This window comes from Nannospalax galili, unplaced genomic scaffold, assembly GCF_000622305.1.
Source record: "Nannospalax galili isolate Female #2095 unplaced genomic scaffold, S.galili_v1.0 scaffold66, whole genome shotgun sequence".
In the NCBI taxonomy this organism is placed as follows: Eukaryota; Metazoa; Chordata; class Mammalia; order Rodentia; family Spalacidae; genus Nannospalax; species Nannospalax galili.
The window spans coordinates 421,889-437,208 of NW_008356058.1; the positions used below are offsets into that span (position 1 = coordinate 421,889).

Genomic DNA, 15,320 nt, shown 5'->3' on the forward strand with positions numbered 1-15,320 from the left:
GGAGCACCCAGCCCACTGTGGGTGGTGTCACCCCTGGGCAGGTGGGCCTATGTTGTATAAGAAAGCAGGTTGAGCATGGGTCAGGGGAGAAAGTCAGTAAGCAGTGTTCCTCCATGGCCTTTGCTTCAGCTCCTGCCTCCAGGTTCCTGCCTTGAGTTCTTACCTTGGGCTCTTGCAGTGATAAATGGCAACCTGAGAAATGTAAGCCAAATTAAACCCTTTCCTCCCCATGATGGTATTGGTTAGAGTGTTCTGTCACAGCAATGAAGAAACAAGTTAGAACAGTCAGTATGGGGATCACATGAGGCCAAACAAAGAATCCATAAATTTTTCCCCAGATCAAACTATCCCTCCCCATTAGTCTCAATATAGATTTGTACATGGAGAGAAGAGGCCAAAGCAGGAGTCTAGGACTTTATCATCAGACAGAGGGAGGCCTCAGCTTAAGCACAAAGACATGGTTCTTTCTCAGGTATCCCAAGAACCCTTCTATCTTGCTTTGAGGCTGAGTTTGGCCTGCCCCATTGTACTGGGCTCTGGTCAATTGCCTGAGGGCAACAAAAAGAGGCTGCTGAGCTCATTTATGATGAAGCCATTTATAGGAAGGACCTGTTATGAGCTTAGTAGCCAATAGTGTCAGACCTCCATTGCATAAGCTACCCAACAGGACCAGGGGAGGCATAGTATGGATAAGTGTACACATGTCAAGGGCCAGGAGAGACTTCTGTGGAGAGTGACTTAATTGTCTATGCATGCCACTGTGTGTGGGGGGGGGGCGTGTAGTGATGCACGAGCTCTACCACTGAGCTACAGTCCCAGATCTGTTTGAAAATTAATTTTTAAGGAAAAAGTTCTAGAAAAATTATTTCTGTTAGTAGTGTTTTGAATTTTAATAGCTAAGAGATAGAATCAACCTAAGTGCCCCTCAACTAAGTGGTTAACAAAAATGTGGTACATTTACACAATGGAGTTCTACTTAGCAGTAAAGAAAGATGAAATAATGAAATTTGCAGGTAAATGGATGGATCTAGAAACTGTTATCCTAGGTGAAGTAACACAGATTCAGAAAAACAAAAGATGTATGTTCTCCCTCATTTGTGGACCCTAGTACCAAATCTTTATAAGTGAGTGCGTATCCTGACATAACTGTAGGGACCAGGAATATGGAAGGAAATCAGGGAGGTAAAGGGAAAGAAGGAATCTGAGAGAGAAGAATAGCAGGAGTCAGGTGCTACTAAGGGAGAAATATGCAAAAGGGGGTAGTTAAAGAGGAGGGGGGAAGGAGGACTACACAAAGAACTATGGGAATAAAGGGGGAAATTTTCTCCAGATACACAGTAAAAAAAATGCCTTAGGCATGGAAGGAACCCTTTGGGGATGGAAGAAAGGAAAGCCCTACCAGAAGCCATATGGTTGTTAAATGAAAATCCCAGAGGTGGGTTGCCCCACTATTAGATGTTGGCCAGAGGAGCCCTAAAACAAAGGCCATTGCCAATAATGTTGGTTGTATACTGGAAGGGAAGTGGACAGTAAAACCCTATTGCTGAAGACACCATATGATGTGAGCACAAGAGAGGGAGCAATCAAGCTTGGATTAAGCTGGAAACTCCCTGCTACTGGATGAGTGGCTTTCATAGTGCCAGAAGGCAACATGCAGATGACTGGAGGAGAACTAGCCCCTATAATTCTGTTTAATGATGGACCCTGCATACTGCACCATCAACCTGCCAAACAAGATCTTCCAGCTGGTGCAATAGTGGAGCATCTAGTACATGTACAATCAGCAAATTTTTAATTGGACATAATGCCTGCTCCTAGAGGTGGGACACACATCTGGTACAATACACCAGGCCAACCCTCTATGGCAGGGGAGGATATAGGCCCCAGGGGGGAAGTCACTGCAATTGTTTTGTTAGATGGATGTGATGCACCTGCTAAAGTACCATCCAAACATTTGTGTTTATGCCCATGTTTAGATGTTCTTGCTTCTTGCTGTTTGTGTTTTTATAGTAGGTGGAATCCCACTGAAATGGGCCAACAGCCCATGGAAAACAGATGATGCAGAGACCTAAAAGTTCAGTGCCTTGCCACAATGGGAGGAAGATCATCCCATACCTATCACCCCCTCCAAGGCTCAGGGACTCTTGTGGAAGAGGTTGTTAGAAAGAATGTAAGAGCTAGAGGAAGGGGCGAGTATTAACTGGCAGTGTCCTCTCACCATCATATAACCAGCGAACTATAGTCACACCCCCTTCCCATGCTCATCAAGGAGTCCATGGGGGAGTCAGTTACCCCTCCCACCCAATCAGTTGACCTTAGCTGCATGTGGGGGAGGGGCTAAAGATATATAAGCCAAGAATACCATGAGGCACCTCTCTTGCCATTTTGTGTGGCTGTTGGGAAGTCACAAGATCTATATTTGAGTGTGGACTTCCAATGCAGCCATAAATGGGGGGGATGCCCATTCTTATGTAAATAAACCCCCACCCTATGCTCTGTTAGCAAGCCCAAAAACTCATTAGGTTTTTCAAAAAAAAAATGTTATTGTGAACATCATACTTGAGTATAGCCTTTGTACCATTTCCACTCCTCCCGCACCTTCTCCAGCTCCTCCCACGTCCCCTCTACTCTCTCTCAATTTCCTGCTCCCTTCCTTTATTATTTGCTATAGGGTCTCTCACCTTGAACCTGTGATCTTCCTGCCTCAGCCTCCTGAGTAGCTGGAATTACAGGTATGTTCCCTTATTCAGATTGGTGTCACATTTTGAAGGCCCCCAAATGCAAGTTGTTATTGCTTTTTTTCTCTTACTCAGAATCAACAGCGGTTCAGTTCAAACCCCTTGGCATTTCAGGATCTTATACCCCAGGCCCAGCCATCACGCACACTCAGAACTCTTGAACACATGGCCTCAGACTCACACAAGTTACTATGCTGACTTCCATCCAGCTCCTCTTTCACTTGTAGGGCCCACATTTTTTTTTTAATGCAAAGTTCAGTTAGGGCAATATCCTGATCATACAGCGCTGCCCCAATCTTCTTCTGAGTCTAGTTTCATTTAAAGTATAGTCAAGGGGAGGAACAAGCTCAAGCCTTTAGCAGTTGAGAAGTCCTGATCAGTTGCCACATGCACAAATATGGATGTTAGATAACCTTTAACTTTAAGTCTGAAATAATAGTATTCATCTACTAGGGACAGGTAAGGGACACCTACAAAATGTACACTGAAAATATGCTCATTAAAAACATTACTGGGCTTGAGTTGTAGCTCTATGACAAAGCACTTGCCCGGCATGTGCAAAGCCCAGGGTTCCAGCCTTGATATTCACTAAAATAGTAGTAACAACAATAATAATTAATAATAATAATAATTATGCTTTATACAATCTATCAAACCCTGGCCTTTAGAGAGAGAGGGATTTGGTCCATTCTGATTCAAAATGTAACCTTATTTTAAATCCAAGTTGACAACAGCACTGGTTACTTGGTTTGGGGTTTTGTATTAAAGGAAAGACTTCAGACACTTACATCTCTGCTGAAGGCATTCGTTCCCTTGCAAGCTTCATATAACACCTGGACACTTGCAATAACACAGAAAGCTATGTGGGAAGCATGAGAGATGAAGAAATTCATACCTACCACCCTCCACACTGGCCTTTTTATCTAGACTCTTTTTATCTAGTCCCTTGTGGCTACAAGGGACAGGTGACCAGTCCCAACTAACCTAAGCTGGGAGCAGGAACTTTAGCAAGGGGGTGTCCGGCTTCAAGAATGACTCGTGCCACTTTCAACAGCATCATCACCCCTTGGTTTTATTTTATTTTATTTTTTTCTGGTTTCTTTTTCTGGTAGAAACTCCCTGTAAGTGAGGAAAGATTTCCCCTTGCTGAAGTGCCTTTTTTCCTAAAAGCATTTGCTCAGGGAAGAAACTGGTTGGCGGTGCCAGAGTTGTGTGCTCAGATCTGCACTAAAAGCATGGCAGCACCATCAAACCATGCTCAGAGGGCTGGGCATCTGAAAATAGTCACCTCCCCATCTACCACAGCACCCAGACACACTGACAATACGCTCTAAGGACGTGAGGACAGGAACCACGGCTGTAATGTTGTTGCTTAAAGTGTGAACCAGCACACCCGTTTGTTCTTCCATGCACGCTAACTACAAAAACAAAGAGCCAGTGCACGTGTATGCTAGTCATTGCGTTAGGATGTTCGTGGTCTTCATTTTGAAGAATGAATCTCCATTTACCACCAGGCAGCAAGGCAGATGTTAGATCTCCCTTTAAGGGTGCTCTGGAAGGAGACAGGATAAACACTGAGCATGACTGGACTGGGGTCAAACAGAGTCACAGAGTCACAAATTCAAATCCCATGTCTTCTACTGATGAGAATTTATAGAGCTCAAGACCAGATAACCATGCCTATAATTCATTAGAAACTCCTTTTGGTGCTGTAGAGCTGGCTATATTGGTAAAGTGATATCCTTGAAATCAGGAAGACCTGAGTTGATTCTCAGAATCCATGTAAAAAATTTTAAAACACTGGTCAGGGTGACCCTCACTTGTAATCCCTGTGCTGGGGATGCAGAAATGGGTAGATTCCTGGTGCTCAATGACCAGACTGGCCCATTTGGCAAGTTTCAGACAAATGAGCAACTTTATCTAAAAAAACAAGGTGGATGGCATCTAGGGAAACAACAGAAAAGGTTGACCTCTGGCCTAAACACACACATACTCACACACTTCTCCTTACATAGGACTTTGGACTTAAATCTCTGTGCTAAGGGTTAAGCTTTCATTTTTAATACCATTTTAGGAGAATTATCAAATATATCAGAAAATCTGCAGCTCTTAAATTCTAAAAATGATTCAGACTTGATTTGTCCCTAGACCCATTTTCTTCTCTTCAAAAATGATCTCATATGATGGCTTCACCTAAGATGACCACACCAGCTGCCCCTTTCCAGGGGGAGTCCTAGGAAAAGCCAGGGGACCCGCTTCCTGCCCTGGCCTTGTACAGTTGCCAGTTAGAGCTGCACAGGGCTCGCCCCACATGTGCAGAGGGCAGCTTGTGCAAGCGTCTGGGAATGCGAGATCACCCACTGCACTGAGCCTCGGCAGAGGCAGGCCACAGCAGGCGGATGGTGGAGCCGAGCAGCGGCTTTTGTTAAGTCCTCAACATTATTTCTGCGCAGCTCTTTAGATTTAAGCTCCTGCCGTTCTTTCCATAATGGCTGAGAGAAATAAAAACACCGCCTGCACACTCCTTCCTGCCTCCCTCGCACACACCACACACCTTCCTCTCCTCCTCCTCTGTGTGACTTTCCAATCTGGTCCTCAGGGCAGGCCCACCACGCGCGGGCCATTGTTCACTCTTCTCCTGAGCTGGAGGCCGCTGTCAGGGTTCAGCTGCGATTTGGACAGCAGGGCAGCTAGGTCTCACAGTGACCTTCCTGGACTTATTGTCTGCTGTGGGCTAAGGTGACAGGTGTGCATGGGAGCAGTTTGCAGAGAATCAATCCCTATTTGTAGTAGCTCATCACACACTGGGTGGAATCTTAAGCTGCTGGATGATGAAAGGTTTATGAAATACAATGCTGGCTGCCCTCACCTCAGAAGTTAAAGACCTTATCTGCTTCCCCATCTTGATTTCTGATGCCCCTTCCTTCTTTACCTGCAAACAGCAAAATCATCCCTGTAGTAAAAGTTCTCTTAAGTTTAAGGAATGCAGGTGGCAAGAGAATATCATTCTGCCTAGAATTCGAAGTCTTCTTGGCATTGATTTTTTGGTGCAGGCCACTCAGCCGCTTCTGCAAAGGAGCTGGTCTATGACATGGCATGGGGCACAAATGGTGAGTGACACGAACACGGTGAGCCCAAGGGGCAATGCACATCCTGCAGTCGTGATGAGAAGGGCTTGAGCCCCTGACTCAGAGGAAGGAACTCTGATTGTGGCATAAGGAACTGAGACTGCCAAGTGTCCCCTTTCAATCACAGCTTCTCCCAATCAGAGGGTCATCAGTCAGTGCCCTAACTCTTGACACAGAAATCCCTAACACAGACACAAACGGAAGGACCCAACAGAGTTGCCATCCTAAAATGGAAAGATCAGGCAACTCCTTGGGGAGGGGTAGGTGCAGTTACATCCTGGTAGACCTGAGACTCAAATGGAAATTGGGACGGGGGAAAGCAGATTCCACTGATGGGATCACTCTCGTAGTGAAGCCAGGGGCTGGTTAAATTCTTCTGTAAGTAGCCCAGGATACTGTCTGTCACTGGTAACTCCAACCATGAATTAAAGAATGACCTTACAAGCCTACCTGCTTGCAACAGGGAGTTGCACCCCACAACAAAGGAAAGGAAAGATGCCTTTTCTCTGGAGAGGTGTGCACATGTGAAGGCCACTGAAAAATCTTTGCTGAATGTGGTCTGTGCAAGCACAGAGGGAGACAGCACTCTCCGGACGTTGCCATTTAGCCTCACTAGGATCCCTCAGCCCTATGTGTGTTTTGCCTCAGTGAAAGGATGACCCCATTCTGAAGCTACCAAACCCAGGGAGATTTGCTTCTCCCAGTGAACCAAGTGGGCAACCACATCAGAATTAACTCGGTTAAAGTAGTAAAATAAATGGAAATGACTTGGTGGCCGTGATGTGTGTCTGTGCCTGGATGTGGACTTGGGATAGCTCCAAGGGAGTCCCAGGCTTCTAGGGCCAGAGTTGGAATTTGAACCTAGGAAGACAAAATCCCAGTCCTTATGCGCCTTCAAGAAGTGGCAGGAATGTTGATCAATGGGTGTCCAGTATTTCTGTCCTGTGTCAGCCGCAGATATACCACCTATGTGCAGAAAGTAACTGCCAAGGTTCGGACATCAGGAGTGGTTTCATTTAATTTAATTTAAAAAAATTTCCTTGCCACACAGCAGGGTATAAGGGAAGATCTCAGACAGGTCTGTCGCACCTCCAACGCTAACTTTTAATTTATGGCATCTTCTGCTTGTAGTATTCTTCCCTGTGCCATCGATCCACTCTTTTATGTCCCCCTTAAGGCATTTCATGATTCCCAACCTCTCTAAAGAACTTTAGAAAACTATCATAGAAAACGGGCACTCACCAGGTGCTGGCTGGGAGAATCAATTACAGTTATCAACCACTGGCAACTAAATTAAGGGTAAAAGCAGTATATGATGTTTTGTAAATTTTCTGTGTCAATATAGTTGCTGTTTTGCATGTTTAATTTGGAACCTCATTGCTGTTAAAATAGGGAAAAAAATTAGATGTAAGAATCTCTGGAATCTATTTGAGTCCTTCGCACACTTTATTTCTTAAGAGTTGTGTAGCTGTGGGCAAGTGTTTTCTGAGCCTCAATGTCCTCATCTATAAAGTAGGCAGAATAATACTACCATTTCACAGGTTGTGAATATTTGGTGTGAAAAGTGCATGCAAACATTGCACATCATACCCAGAACATAGCAGATACTCGATAAATATTGACTACAATGGTTGATTTCTTGCTGTTGTTTTGCGAATGGGAACATGATAGAAATAAGGTAAGTGTATAGATTTGTGCATTTAGGGTGAGCACATTCACAAATATTAATGTCTTTGCCTGTCCAGTCACTGACGACTCCTCGGTGACTCTGGGCTTTGTCATCATCCTGGAGAGAACTGAAGTGGTGGTAAAAGGAAACCTCCCTTCCTACCATTCTGCACTGTTGTCATTTGCTGTCACAATTACCTATGAACATTTAATTACAAGTGTCACCATGCTGAGCATTGCACAAAAGGACCCAAGATAAAATTCTTGCCCTGGGAGCTCATAAAATCAGGGACATTTGGATGGACATGTGAATTAGAATTTAATGGCAGAAAAAAGAAAGCAAGCACAAGTTAACATAAAACAGTTTTCTATGAGCAAGAAGCCTTGAAAATTATCTCCAGCTCTCTCACTTTACCAAAGACTCAGAAGGGTGAAGGACCTGCTCTTCAGCCTGGATTCCTGAGGACAGAAGATGCTTCAAGCCCCAGTTCCCAGGGTCATGGTGCTGCCCACCTCCAGGGGGTACTGCACATTGTCACCTACTAAACAAGAGGAACTAGGCTCCGGGGTTGGCACAAGCACCCAGCGCCAGCTTGATTTCCCTTTTGTGCCCATAAATAAAAAACAGGCAATGAATGCTTTGATTTGGGGCAGTTTGGGAATATATGTGTTAGCTATGCTATGGGGATCGCCAGGAAGTATGATTAGCAGTAGAGTTCTGGAAGAACATTTCAAAACTGTGCTGACATGAGTTGGGGTGTAAATTGCTGAGTATCCATGAGGAGTTCAGCTTTCTAGAATTTTTGTTCACAATATAAACTTGCTTCCATAAGAGGAAGCCAAAAATAAGTATTATCAACTTCCTAAGCCTTAGAATTAGATCTGGGAGAGGGGGATCACTATATCTATTCATCTATTTCTTTGTTTTTCATTTTTACCTATCATCAAGGAAATAAATGTCGACAACTATCTGATGATATCTAATAACTATACCACAGTAATACTTTGACAGTCCTTCAGTGCATCAAACTTAAATCCATCTCACTAAATGTTAAAATACAGACACATGTAACATTCTTATTAGTGAATGTTAATTGATTGAAGTGTGATCTCTGGCCTCACTCTCTGAAGAGGGTTCTCTGGAATCAAATGGTGGGCTGTTTTGTCAAATTCCAGACACTTTATCCCTTTTCATGGGATTGTGTACACATGGGTGACTCTAGAAAATGAAGTAAATGAAAAACAGGACCAATGGAGGTAGTTAAAAGAAGAGTGACAGGAAAGGAAAACAGAAAGTTATTTATTATTTTCAGAATGACTACACAGAGAGGTTGAAGAGGGAGAGGGGAAATCTGTCACTGGATGGTACTTCCCTCCCGGGGAAACTAGGGACCAACAAATGGAATTTGACTCATTCTTGCAAGTTTCACGGAGCATGAAAATGTTCCTTTAAAATTTCCTGCAAGCCATGATGGCAATGGGATTTTTCCAGTGCAAAGGGAATCTGAGTTTAGGAGGCAGGAGAATGCCAGGGCAAAGGGGTTTCCCGATGCTCAGGGCTCTGCAACTGTCAGTTTAAAAAATGAAAGTAATATAGAAGGGTCAAAGTGGAATTTATCATTCCATCTCTCCAGGCTCCTGTCTCTTTAATCAGCCTGATTTGCCCAGCAAATGATTCCTAAGTGTGTGTGTGTGTGTGTGTGTGTGTGTGTGTGTGTGCCCGCGCGCGGGTTGTAGCTCTGTCAATCCTTGGATTAGAACCAATGATTGCAGCTTGTAGGAGGGCTGTCCGGGGCCAGATTGTACAATGTGCCTCAGTGCCAGAGTATGAGTGGAGATAATTACGGAGAAGTCAGACTCTCTCACGCCCTCGGCTTTCTTCTTGTGTCCTTCAGCAAAACAGTGGATTTAAATCTCCTCGGACGAGCTTGAGAGCAACACAGTCTATCAGTGGGGGAAAAAAAGAAAGAAAAGAAAAGAAAAGAAAAAAAAAACTGAACCTGACAAAAAAGAAGAAAAAGAAGAAGAAAAAAAATCATGAAAACCATCCAGGCGAAAATGCACAATTCTATCTCCTGGGCTATCTTCACAGGGCTGGCAGCTCTGTGTCTCTTCCAAGGTAAGACTTGCTTTTGATTTGCCTATGGTAGACTCAGGAATGGTAAGGGGTGCTGCAAGGATTTGCAGGCTCCCTGGGTCTGCTCCTCTTCGCGGTTTGCAGGTGGAAGAACGAGCGTTTTAAACATCATGGCTCGGACTTCATTCTCCCGACCAGGCTGCGAGAATATTGATTTGATTCCGGCTGCTACCGGAATAGGGGACTATATATGCATAAGTAAAAGGTGTCTCTGCTGCTCCTCTTGGGTCCGTGGCTATGCGCTGGCTCCCCGGCTTCATGCACATTCTTCACACTTACGCAGCCCAGCACACATGAACGCAGGGGAGTCTCGCAGAAGGGGAGGGCAGCGGGGTTGCGAATGTGCTGCGTATGTGACTGGGGAGAAATTACAGGAGGAAACTTTAAATATCGGCCAGTGAACTTGCAAAGCTTTGAAAAGGAGCAACGGGGGAAACGCAGCCTGGAAATAATCAGGTGCCTTCTAGAAGGTGCTGGTCAGCGGTCTGGCGTCTGGGGATGAATTGATGCACAGCAACCCGAACAACTGTGTTAGTTTTAAGTGTGTTTAGGGGTGTGTTTGTCGTGGAGGCTGGGGGGCGTTGGGGGTAACAAGCAGAGGAAAAGGAGTGCAAGCAGCCGTAGGCTCTGAAATTCAGGGAAGCCTTTCTAAGTTGAAAGGACAGAGGCATTAAGAGAGGAATGCTAATTTTCAGTCTGTTTGTTAGCTGAGCTGCAGTTGCAGAAAGACTGGTTTGTTCTCTGGCCAGGGTGTGATTGGTGTTTGCTGTGCCCGGTTCAGGTGCATTTGGAATCTGCCTCCACCTTGAGTCCATTTGCTGAACTGTGTGGTCCCTACCCCTGTTCCAGGCCTCCTATTCATTGCAGCTGCAGAAGTAGCTGCTGCTAAACAGCTAATTCACCTCCTAAACAGCTTGTCTACGTTGCCCCTTTCATATTAAAGATGCTGGAACTCAGGGCTTAAGACAGACAAACTTTCTCTGGCTTGATCCAGTAGAGCTCTCTGGGAAGAGTGGAGCTTGAGATAGGGAGAGAGGGAGGCAAGGCTCTGTCCTGTGCAGTTGTATTCCCAGAGGAAAGTTCTGTCTGGCAGAGTAAAAGAGGATGCAAGTCCCAAGGCTGCTTCCTCTTCTCCCCACTGCAGTACAGAGTTTTCATGATCTTGTCAAGTTCTGGGTGCTAGTCTGCCATATCCTCTCTGAGGGCTGGATTCTGTCCTCTGCAGGTCTATATGAGGTGGACAGAGGACCACCCTGGAAAGGATCAAATATATGTGCATCTTGGCTGGGACTTAGGAAGGAAGAGAAGGGAGATGAGAAGAATCTGTCAATGAAAAGAAGGTCCAGGAAGGAGGATCATGCAAGGATCTCCATGATGTCTGCTGTACTCACACCATGGGGTCGAGGCCTCAGTGGTCTCCCTCTTGTGCTCTTGGGCATTGGGGGTTGTAGATGTATAAGGAGTCCAGAAGGATCCTTGGTTGACTCCTCTTATGTAACATGGAGTAGCAGCAGTGTGTATGTGTGAGTGTATGTGTGTGTTGTGTATGTGAGCACCTGTACTGTGCTTGTTCCAGGCACTCAGGAATTCACTCACTGGGACCAGAGCCCTAGCACTGACAGTAAGGAAACTGAGTCAAGACCAGGCATCTTTGGGGAAACAGCTTCTTACATCCTGACAGCAGAAATGGAAAATAACCAGGCAAGGTGTAAAGGGTCAGAGGATGAGCAAGGAAGAGTCCTAAGTCATCAGCAGTTGCATCTGCCCTGGTTTCCTCTCTGTCCTGTCTGTAACATCAACCTGGAGACAACTGCTAAAAATCCCACCATCAGCAACCCCATTGGCTACCTGCCAGGAGCCCCAGGGCCAAACTGAATTTACATATAAATTAGCATAGGTTTTTTTTTTTTTTCAGTAGAAATAAATGCAGGGAAGCATAATATTTGCTCATACTCTGAATCATCTCCAAATAGATGAATGGAAAGATGCATTCCTCCAGGTGAAACCTGATTTTGTGGTCTTGTTCCCATCTTGGAGGGGATGGTGATGGGATACCTCAGAGCCAGTCACATTCTACCAAATCCAGAATTTCCCAAGAAGAATGATAGCTTTATTTGTGCTGGCTGCATCCAGGCAGCTCTAAATAGGCTTCGATGCGTCCTAATAGAACAGGGCTGCCCAATTTTAAGGCAGAGTGACCCCCAGAGACCCCCATACCACATGCCAGTGGGAGGCGGCAAAGGTGATGTCTGTTTTCTCTTTCAGGGGAAGGAAGCAGAGTCTGCCAGCTATCTCTTATCAAACTTACAGAATTACTGAGGCAGCCCAGGTCTTGCCTGCAATAATCCACCCCTATTGCATTGACCCAGCGGGGCTAGTTAGAATGCAGCACACATTCTAAGGCAATTTTTTCTTCTCCTCTGTTTTTGTTTTAAGCTGACTCTTCCCAGGGCTGCTACTTCTGTATTTCCTGCCTCTTTGAAAGGTGTGTGGTGCTAGTGGCAGGTTAGAGACCCCTCCCTGACCAGCTCCTCCCCCAACACACTGGCAACAGCGATTCAGTTTAGGGTAGGAGGGAGTTTGTGAGGGAATTCAGACTGATTAGTGTGGCTGGGCTGTCAGGTGGGGAGGGGGTGATTAGCTCCCAGAGGCTCTGGCCAGAGACAAACCAGGGTTGTTTAACTAGAGGGACCTCTTTCTTGAGAATGAAGCTAGGAAGCTTGATTAGGCACTGTCCTTTCCAGCAGACTGCCCACCTTCTGCCAGGAGAGCTCTGAAAGCAATGGCTGGATGTGTGGCAGCTTTTCTCTTTCTAGCAAGGAACCATTCCTCCTTCCAGGGATCAGTGCTCCTTCCAACACCTTTCCATTAGCAAAGCTTCCTCTCTAGCCTTCCCAATTTCTCTTCCTCTCATATCCCACTTCAAGAAACCTGCTTGCCTGAGAGACAGATGGGCCAGAGTTGAAGGGAAAGGAGGCTCATTTCACACTCTCCTTGGCTCACAGGGAGGCCATGGGCACCATGGAGCTAGGCAGACCACCTAAGTTCCTGTCACTCACAGCAAGCATATGTGTGGCCTCAGCAACCAACCCTGGCAGTTCTGAGATGGGAGGGAGGCAGATAAGCTCAAACAGCTCTCAATGGCAACATGCAATAATTAATTTAGGGTGATGGGATCTGGGGCATGATGTGGGCATTATAGACATTTGGAAACAGTCAAAAGTTCAGGAGAGCAAGGGAACCTGACCAAGTGCTTTGCCTGCCTACTTGGAGCTCATATGTGTAACTCTACCCAGACAGTTCCCTTCTACCCTGCCTGCTAGAGGTAGCCCTACTCACAGTGCTGAGCCTCTGAGAATTTGCTCAAGGATACTAGGTAGCTAAGCCATGCCAGGTGGGAACAGCAGGCTTTACTGCATGAAGGCCGTTCTTGGAATTGCAGTTTTAGTTACCAGGTGCAACCTGGTCCTGGTGCTGATTTTTTGCTCTTTTAAAGTCAAGTACAAATACAAGAACCCATTTTATCTGCTGTGCTGTGTACCCCTGGCTTCTGGGATCAAATTTTCTTGCTAAGCTGCTCCTCTAGTAGAAGTATTAATGAAAGGATCCCTGAGAGTGACTATCCTCTCTAGGTTCCCAGGGGGAGGGATTCACATTAGGGTTTTCTTCTAGCAAATTTCAGGACCACTTTGCCACATATATGCACAGTTCAGCAGAACCAGAGGGTAGTGACCAACACTGCCTCCACTTGGGTATCATCCATGGGTTGCCAGAGAAACTAAGACTTGGACTGAAGTGAGCACATAATATTCCAAGAAGTGGCTGAATTTGTGAGTCCCTACAGTAGAATGTGTGAGTCTGCTATGTTCAGGAAGAATGTGCTGGAAAGATTTGCAGCTCCTGCTGTCCCTTCATGGTGGAAACACTCTCGGGACAGAACAAACAGGCCTGGGATTTGGCTCTTTTCCAAGGCAGGGGATGGGGTGGTCTAGAGTTCTTGGCCCCTTTCTACCTATGAACCAGAATGCAAAGTTTGCTTTGTCCCTAGTCCCAGCAGAGGTCCTACAGACTTCAAATACCCCATGTGGATTCCTCCAAGTGTCATGCCAGCTCTAGTGACCTGAGTGTAGCTCCGCTGGGAACATGAGCATCTTGGGATCAAATTTTCCAGGGTTTTCTACAGGGAAAAAAATCTTTCCCTCTGTGTGTGAACCTGTCCCCCTACCTGTCTGACAGGCCAGGGGAGCGACTCCCCTGGGTGTTGTAAGGATTCATTAATGCTTGTAACACTCCAAACATGTGGTGCTAAGTGGAACTCCATGCTGAGCCCTGTTGTATTTATGCAGTTCCCTTCCTTTCTGCTCTATTGGCTTGTTACATGTTTACTTTATGTCTATAGTCATTTGAAATTCAATAAAAACAAATTAAACATAAAAAGTGAACATGCAAACATAAGGTAGTCGATGGCTACAGATTGGGTAGACTCTGTCTTATGGTCCTTCCCAGAGTGTTCTCTGCTTTGGTGGGGATGTTCCACTGCCCTTGGGGGGCTTCAAGGGAAACACACAGGGGGGCACAACCGCCATCCATTTGCAAAAGGAGGCTTGTCTTGTCATGTAGCTGTGATCCAGTAGTGTGAGCTGGAGAGTATTGGTGGAGTATTGAGGGCCAATGGGAGCTAGAGGTAAGAGTTCGGGGCAGAGGGTGGGCACTGTAGTCTGAATCAGCAATGTGTGGGAAAAAGGAAGTTTTCCTCTGGTTTAACTGTGATTTTGGTCAGTTACTGTTTAGAACTTTGTATTTTCTTTGGTATTTACTTCTGTATGTACATATGTGGTCTTTGGGATTAAATTTGCTCTTACTCTCCCTGCTGAGACTTCCAGGCATGGGAGCTCATCCACATTCCTCCCATCGTCCCCGGCTGGTTCTCTCTCTCTTCTAGCTCTCTTTCCCCTTCTCAATGCTTTCCGATTTCTTCTTTTTTCCTTCTTCCTTTAGTCCTCCCTTCTCTTCTATGGGAGTGGTAATTGATCAGTTGACAGATCTAGGTCAGGCTGGCAGGGTTGCAGTGCTTCCTGCAGGCTTGCCTGGAAGGGGGGGGTGAGTCTGCCCTCCCAGCTCACTGGAGCCCTGACCGCAGGGTGGAGCAGTGGGGAGGGAAGACAGATGAACCATGGTAAGATCAGCCATGCCCAGTACGGGTGTGTAGGATGCTATTGATTAGTCTTCAACAATTTGGTCTTTTTATTTGCCTCTCCTTTACTCTTCTTTTTTGGAAATCATGACAGGTGATCACAGAATCTTCCCTACTTAAGTCGTATTAAAGATGTGGCCTTTTGTTTATTTGCAAGAGGGAAAACAGAAAGTCTGCCAGAAGAGCCCTATAAGTCATTTGCAACTGCAAAACAAACCAGCAAAGATTCACATTTTCCTTGCTGAGGAGGGAGTATTTTAAGAGAGACTGCCAAGCTAAGGAATCAAATATTGGAAAACACATTCTTCACTTCTGTTAGTGAGAACATCTTAGGTTACTAAATTTGATTTTTTTCATCTTTTTTTTTTTTTTTTTTTTTTTTTTTTTTAAAAAAAAAAAAAAAAAAAAAAAAAAAAAGAGGACGATAAATCTTTCACTGTGATATATCAAAATAA

General features: G+C 45.4%; 1 protein-coding gene across 3 annotated transcripts in view; it reads left to right on the plus strand.

The window, feature by feature from the left end:
• Positions 1-9,043: 9,043 nt before the first annotated feature.
• The window catches only part of Ntm (neurotrimin), a 1,074,128-nt gene continuing 1,067,851 nt past the window's right edge, over positions 9,044-15,320 (plus strand). For all 3 annotated transcript variants that reach the window (XM_008854166.2, XM_008854168.2, XM_008854170.2), the window contains exon 1: positions 9,044-9,653. In XM_008854166.2, coding sequence (XP_008852388.1) covers positions 9,572-9,653 — 82 coding nt within the window. In that variant the 5' untranslated portion in view covers positions 9,044-9,571. The remainder of the gene's footprint in view (positions 9,654-15,320) is intronic.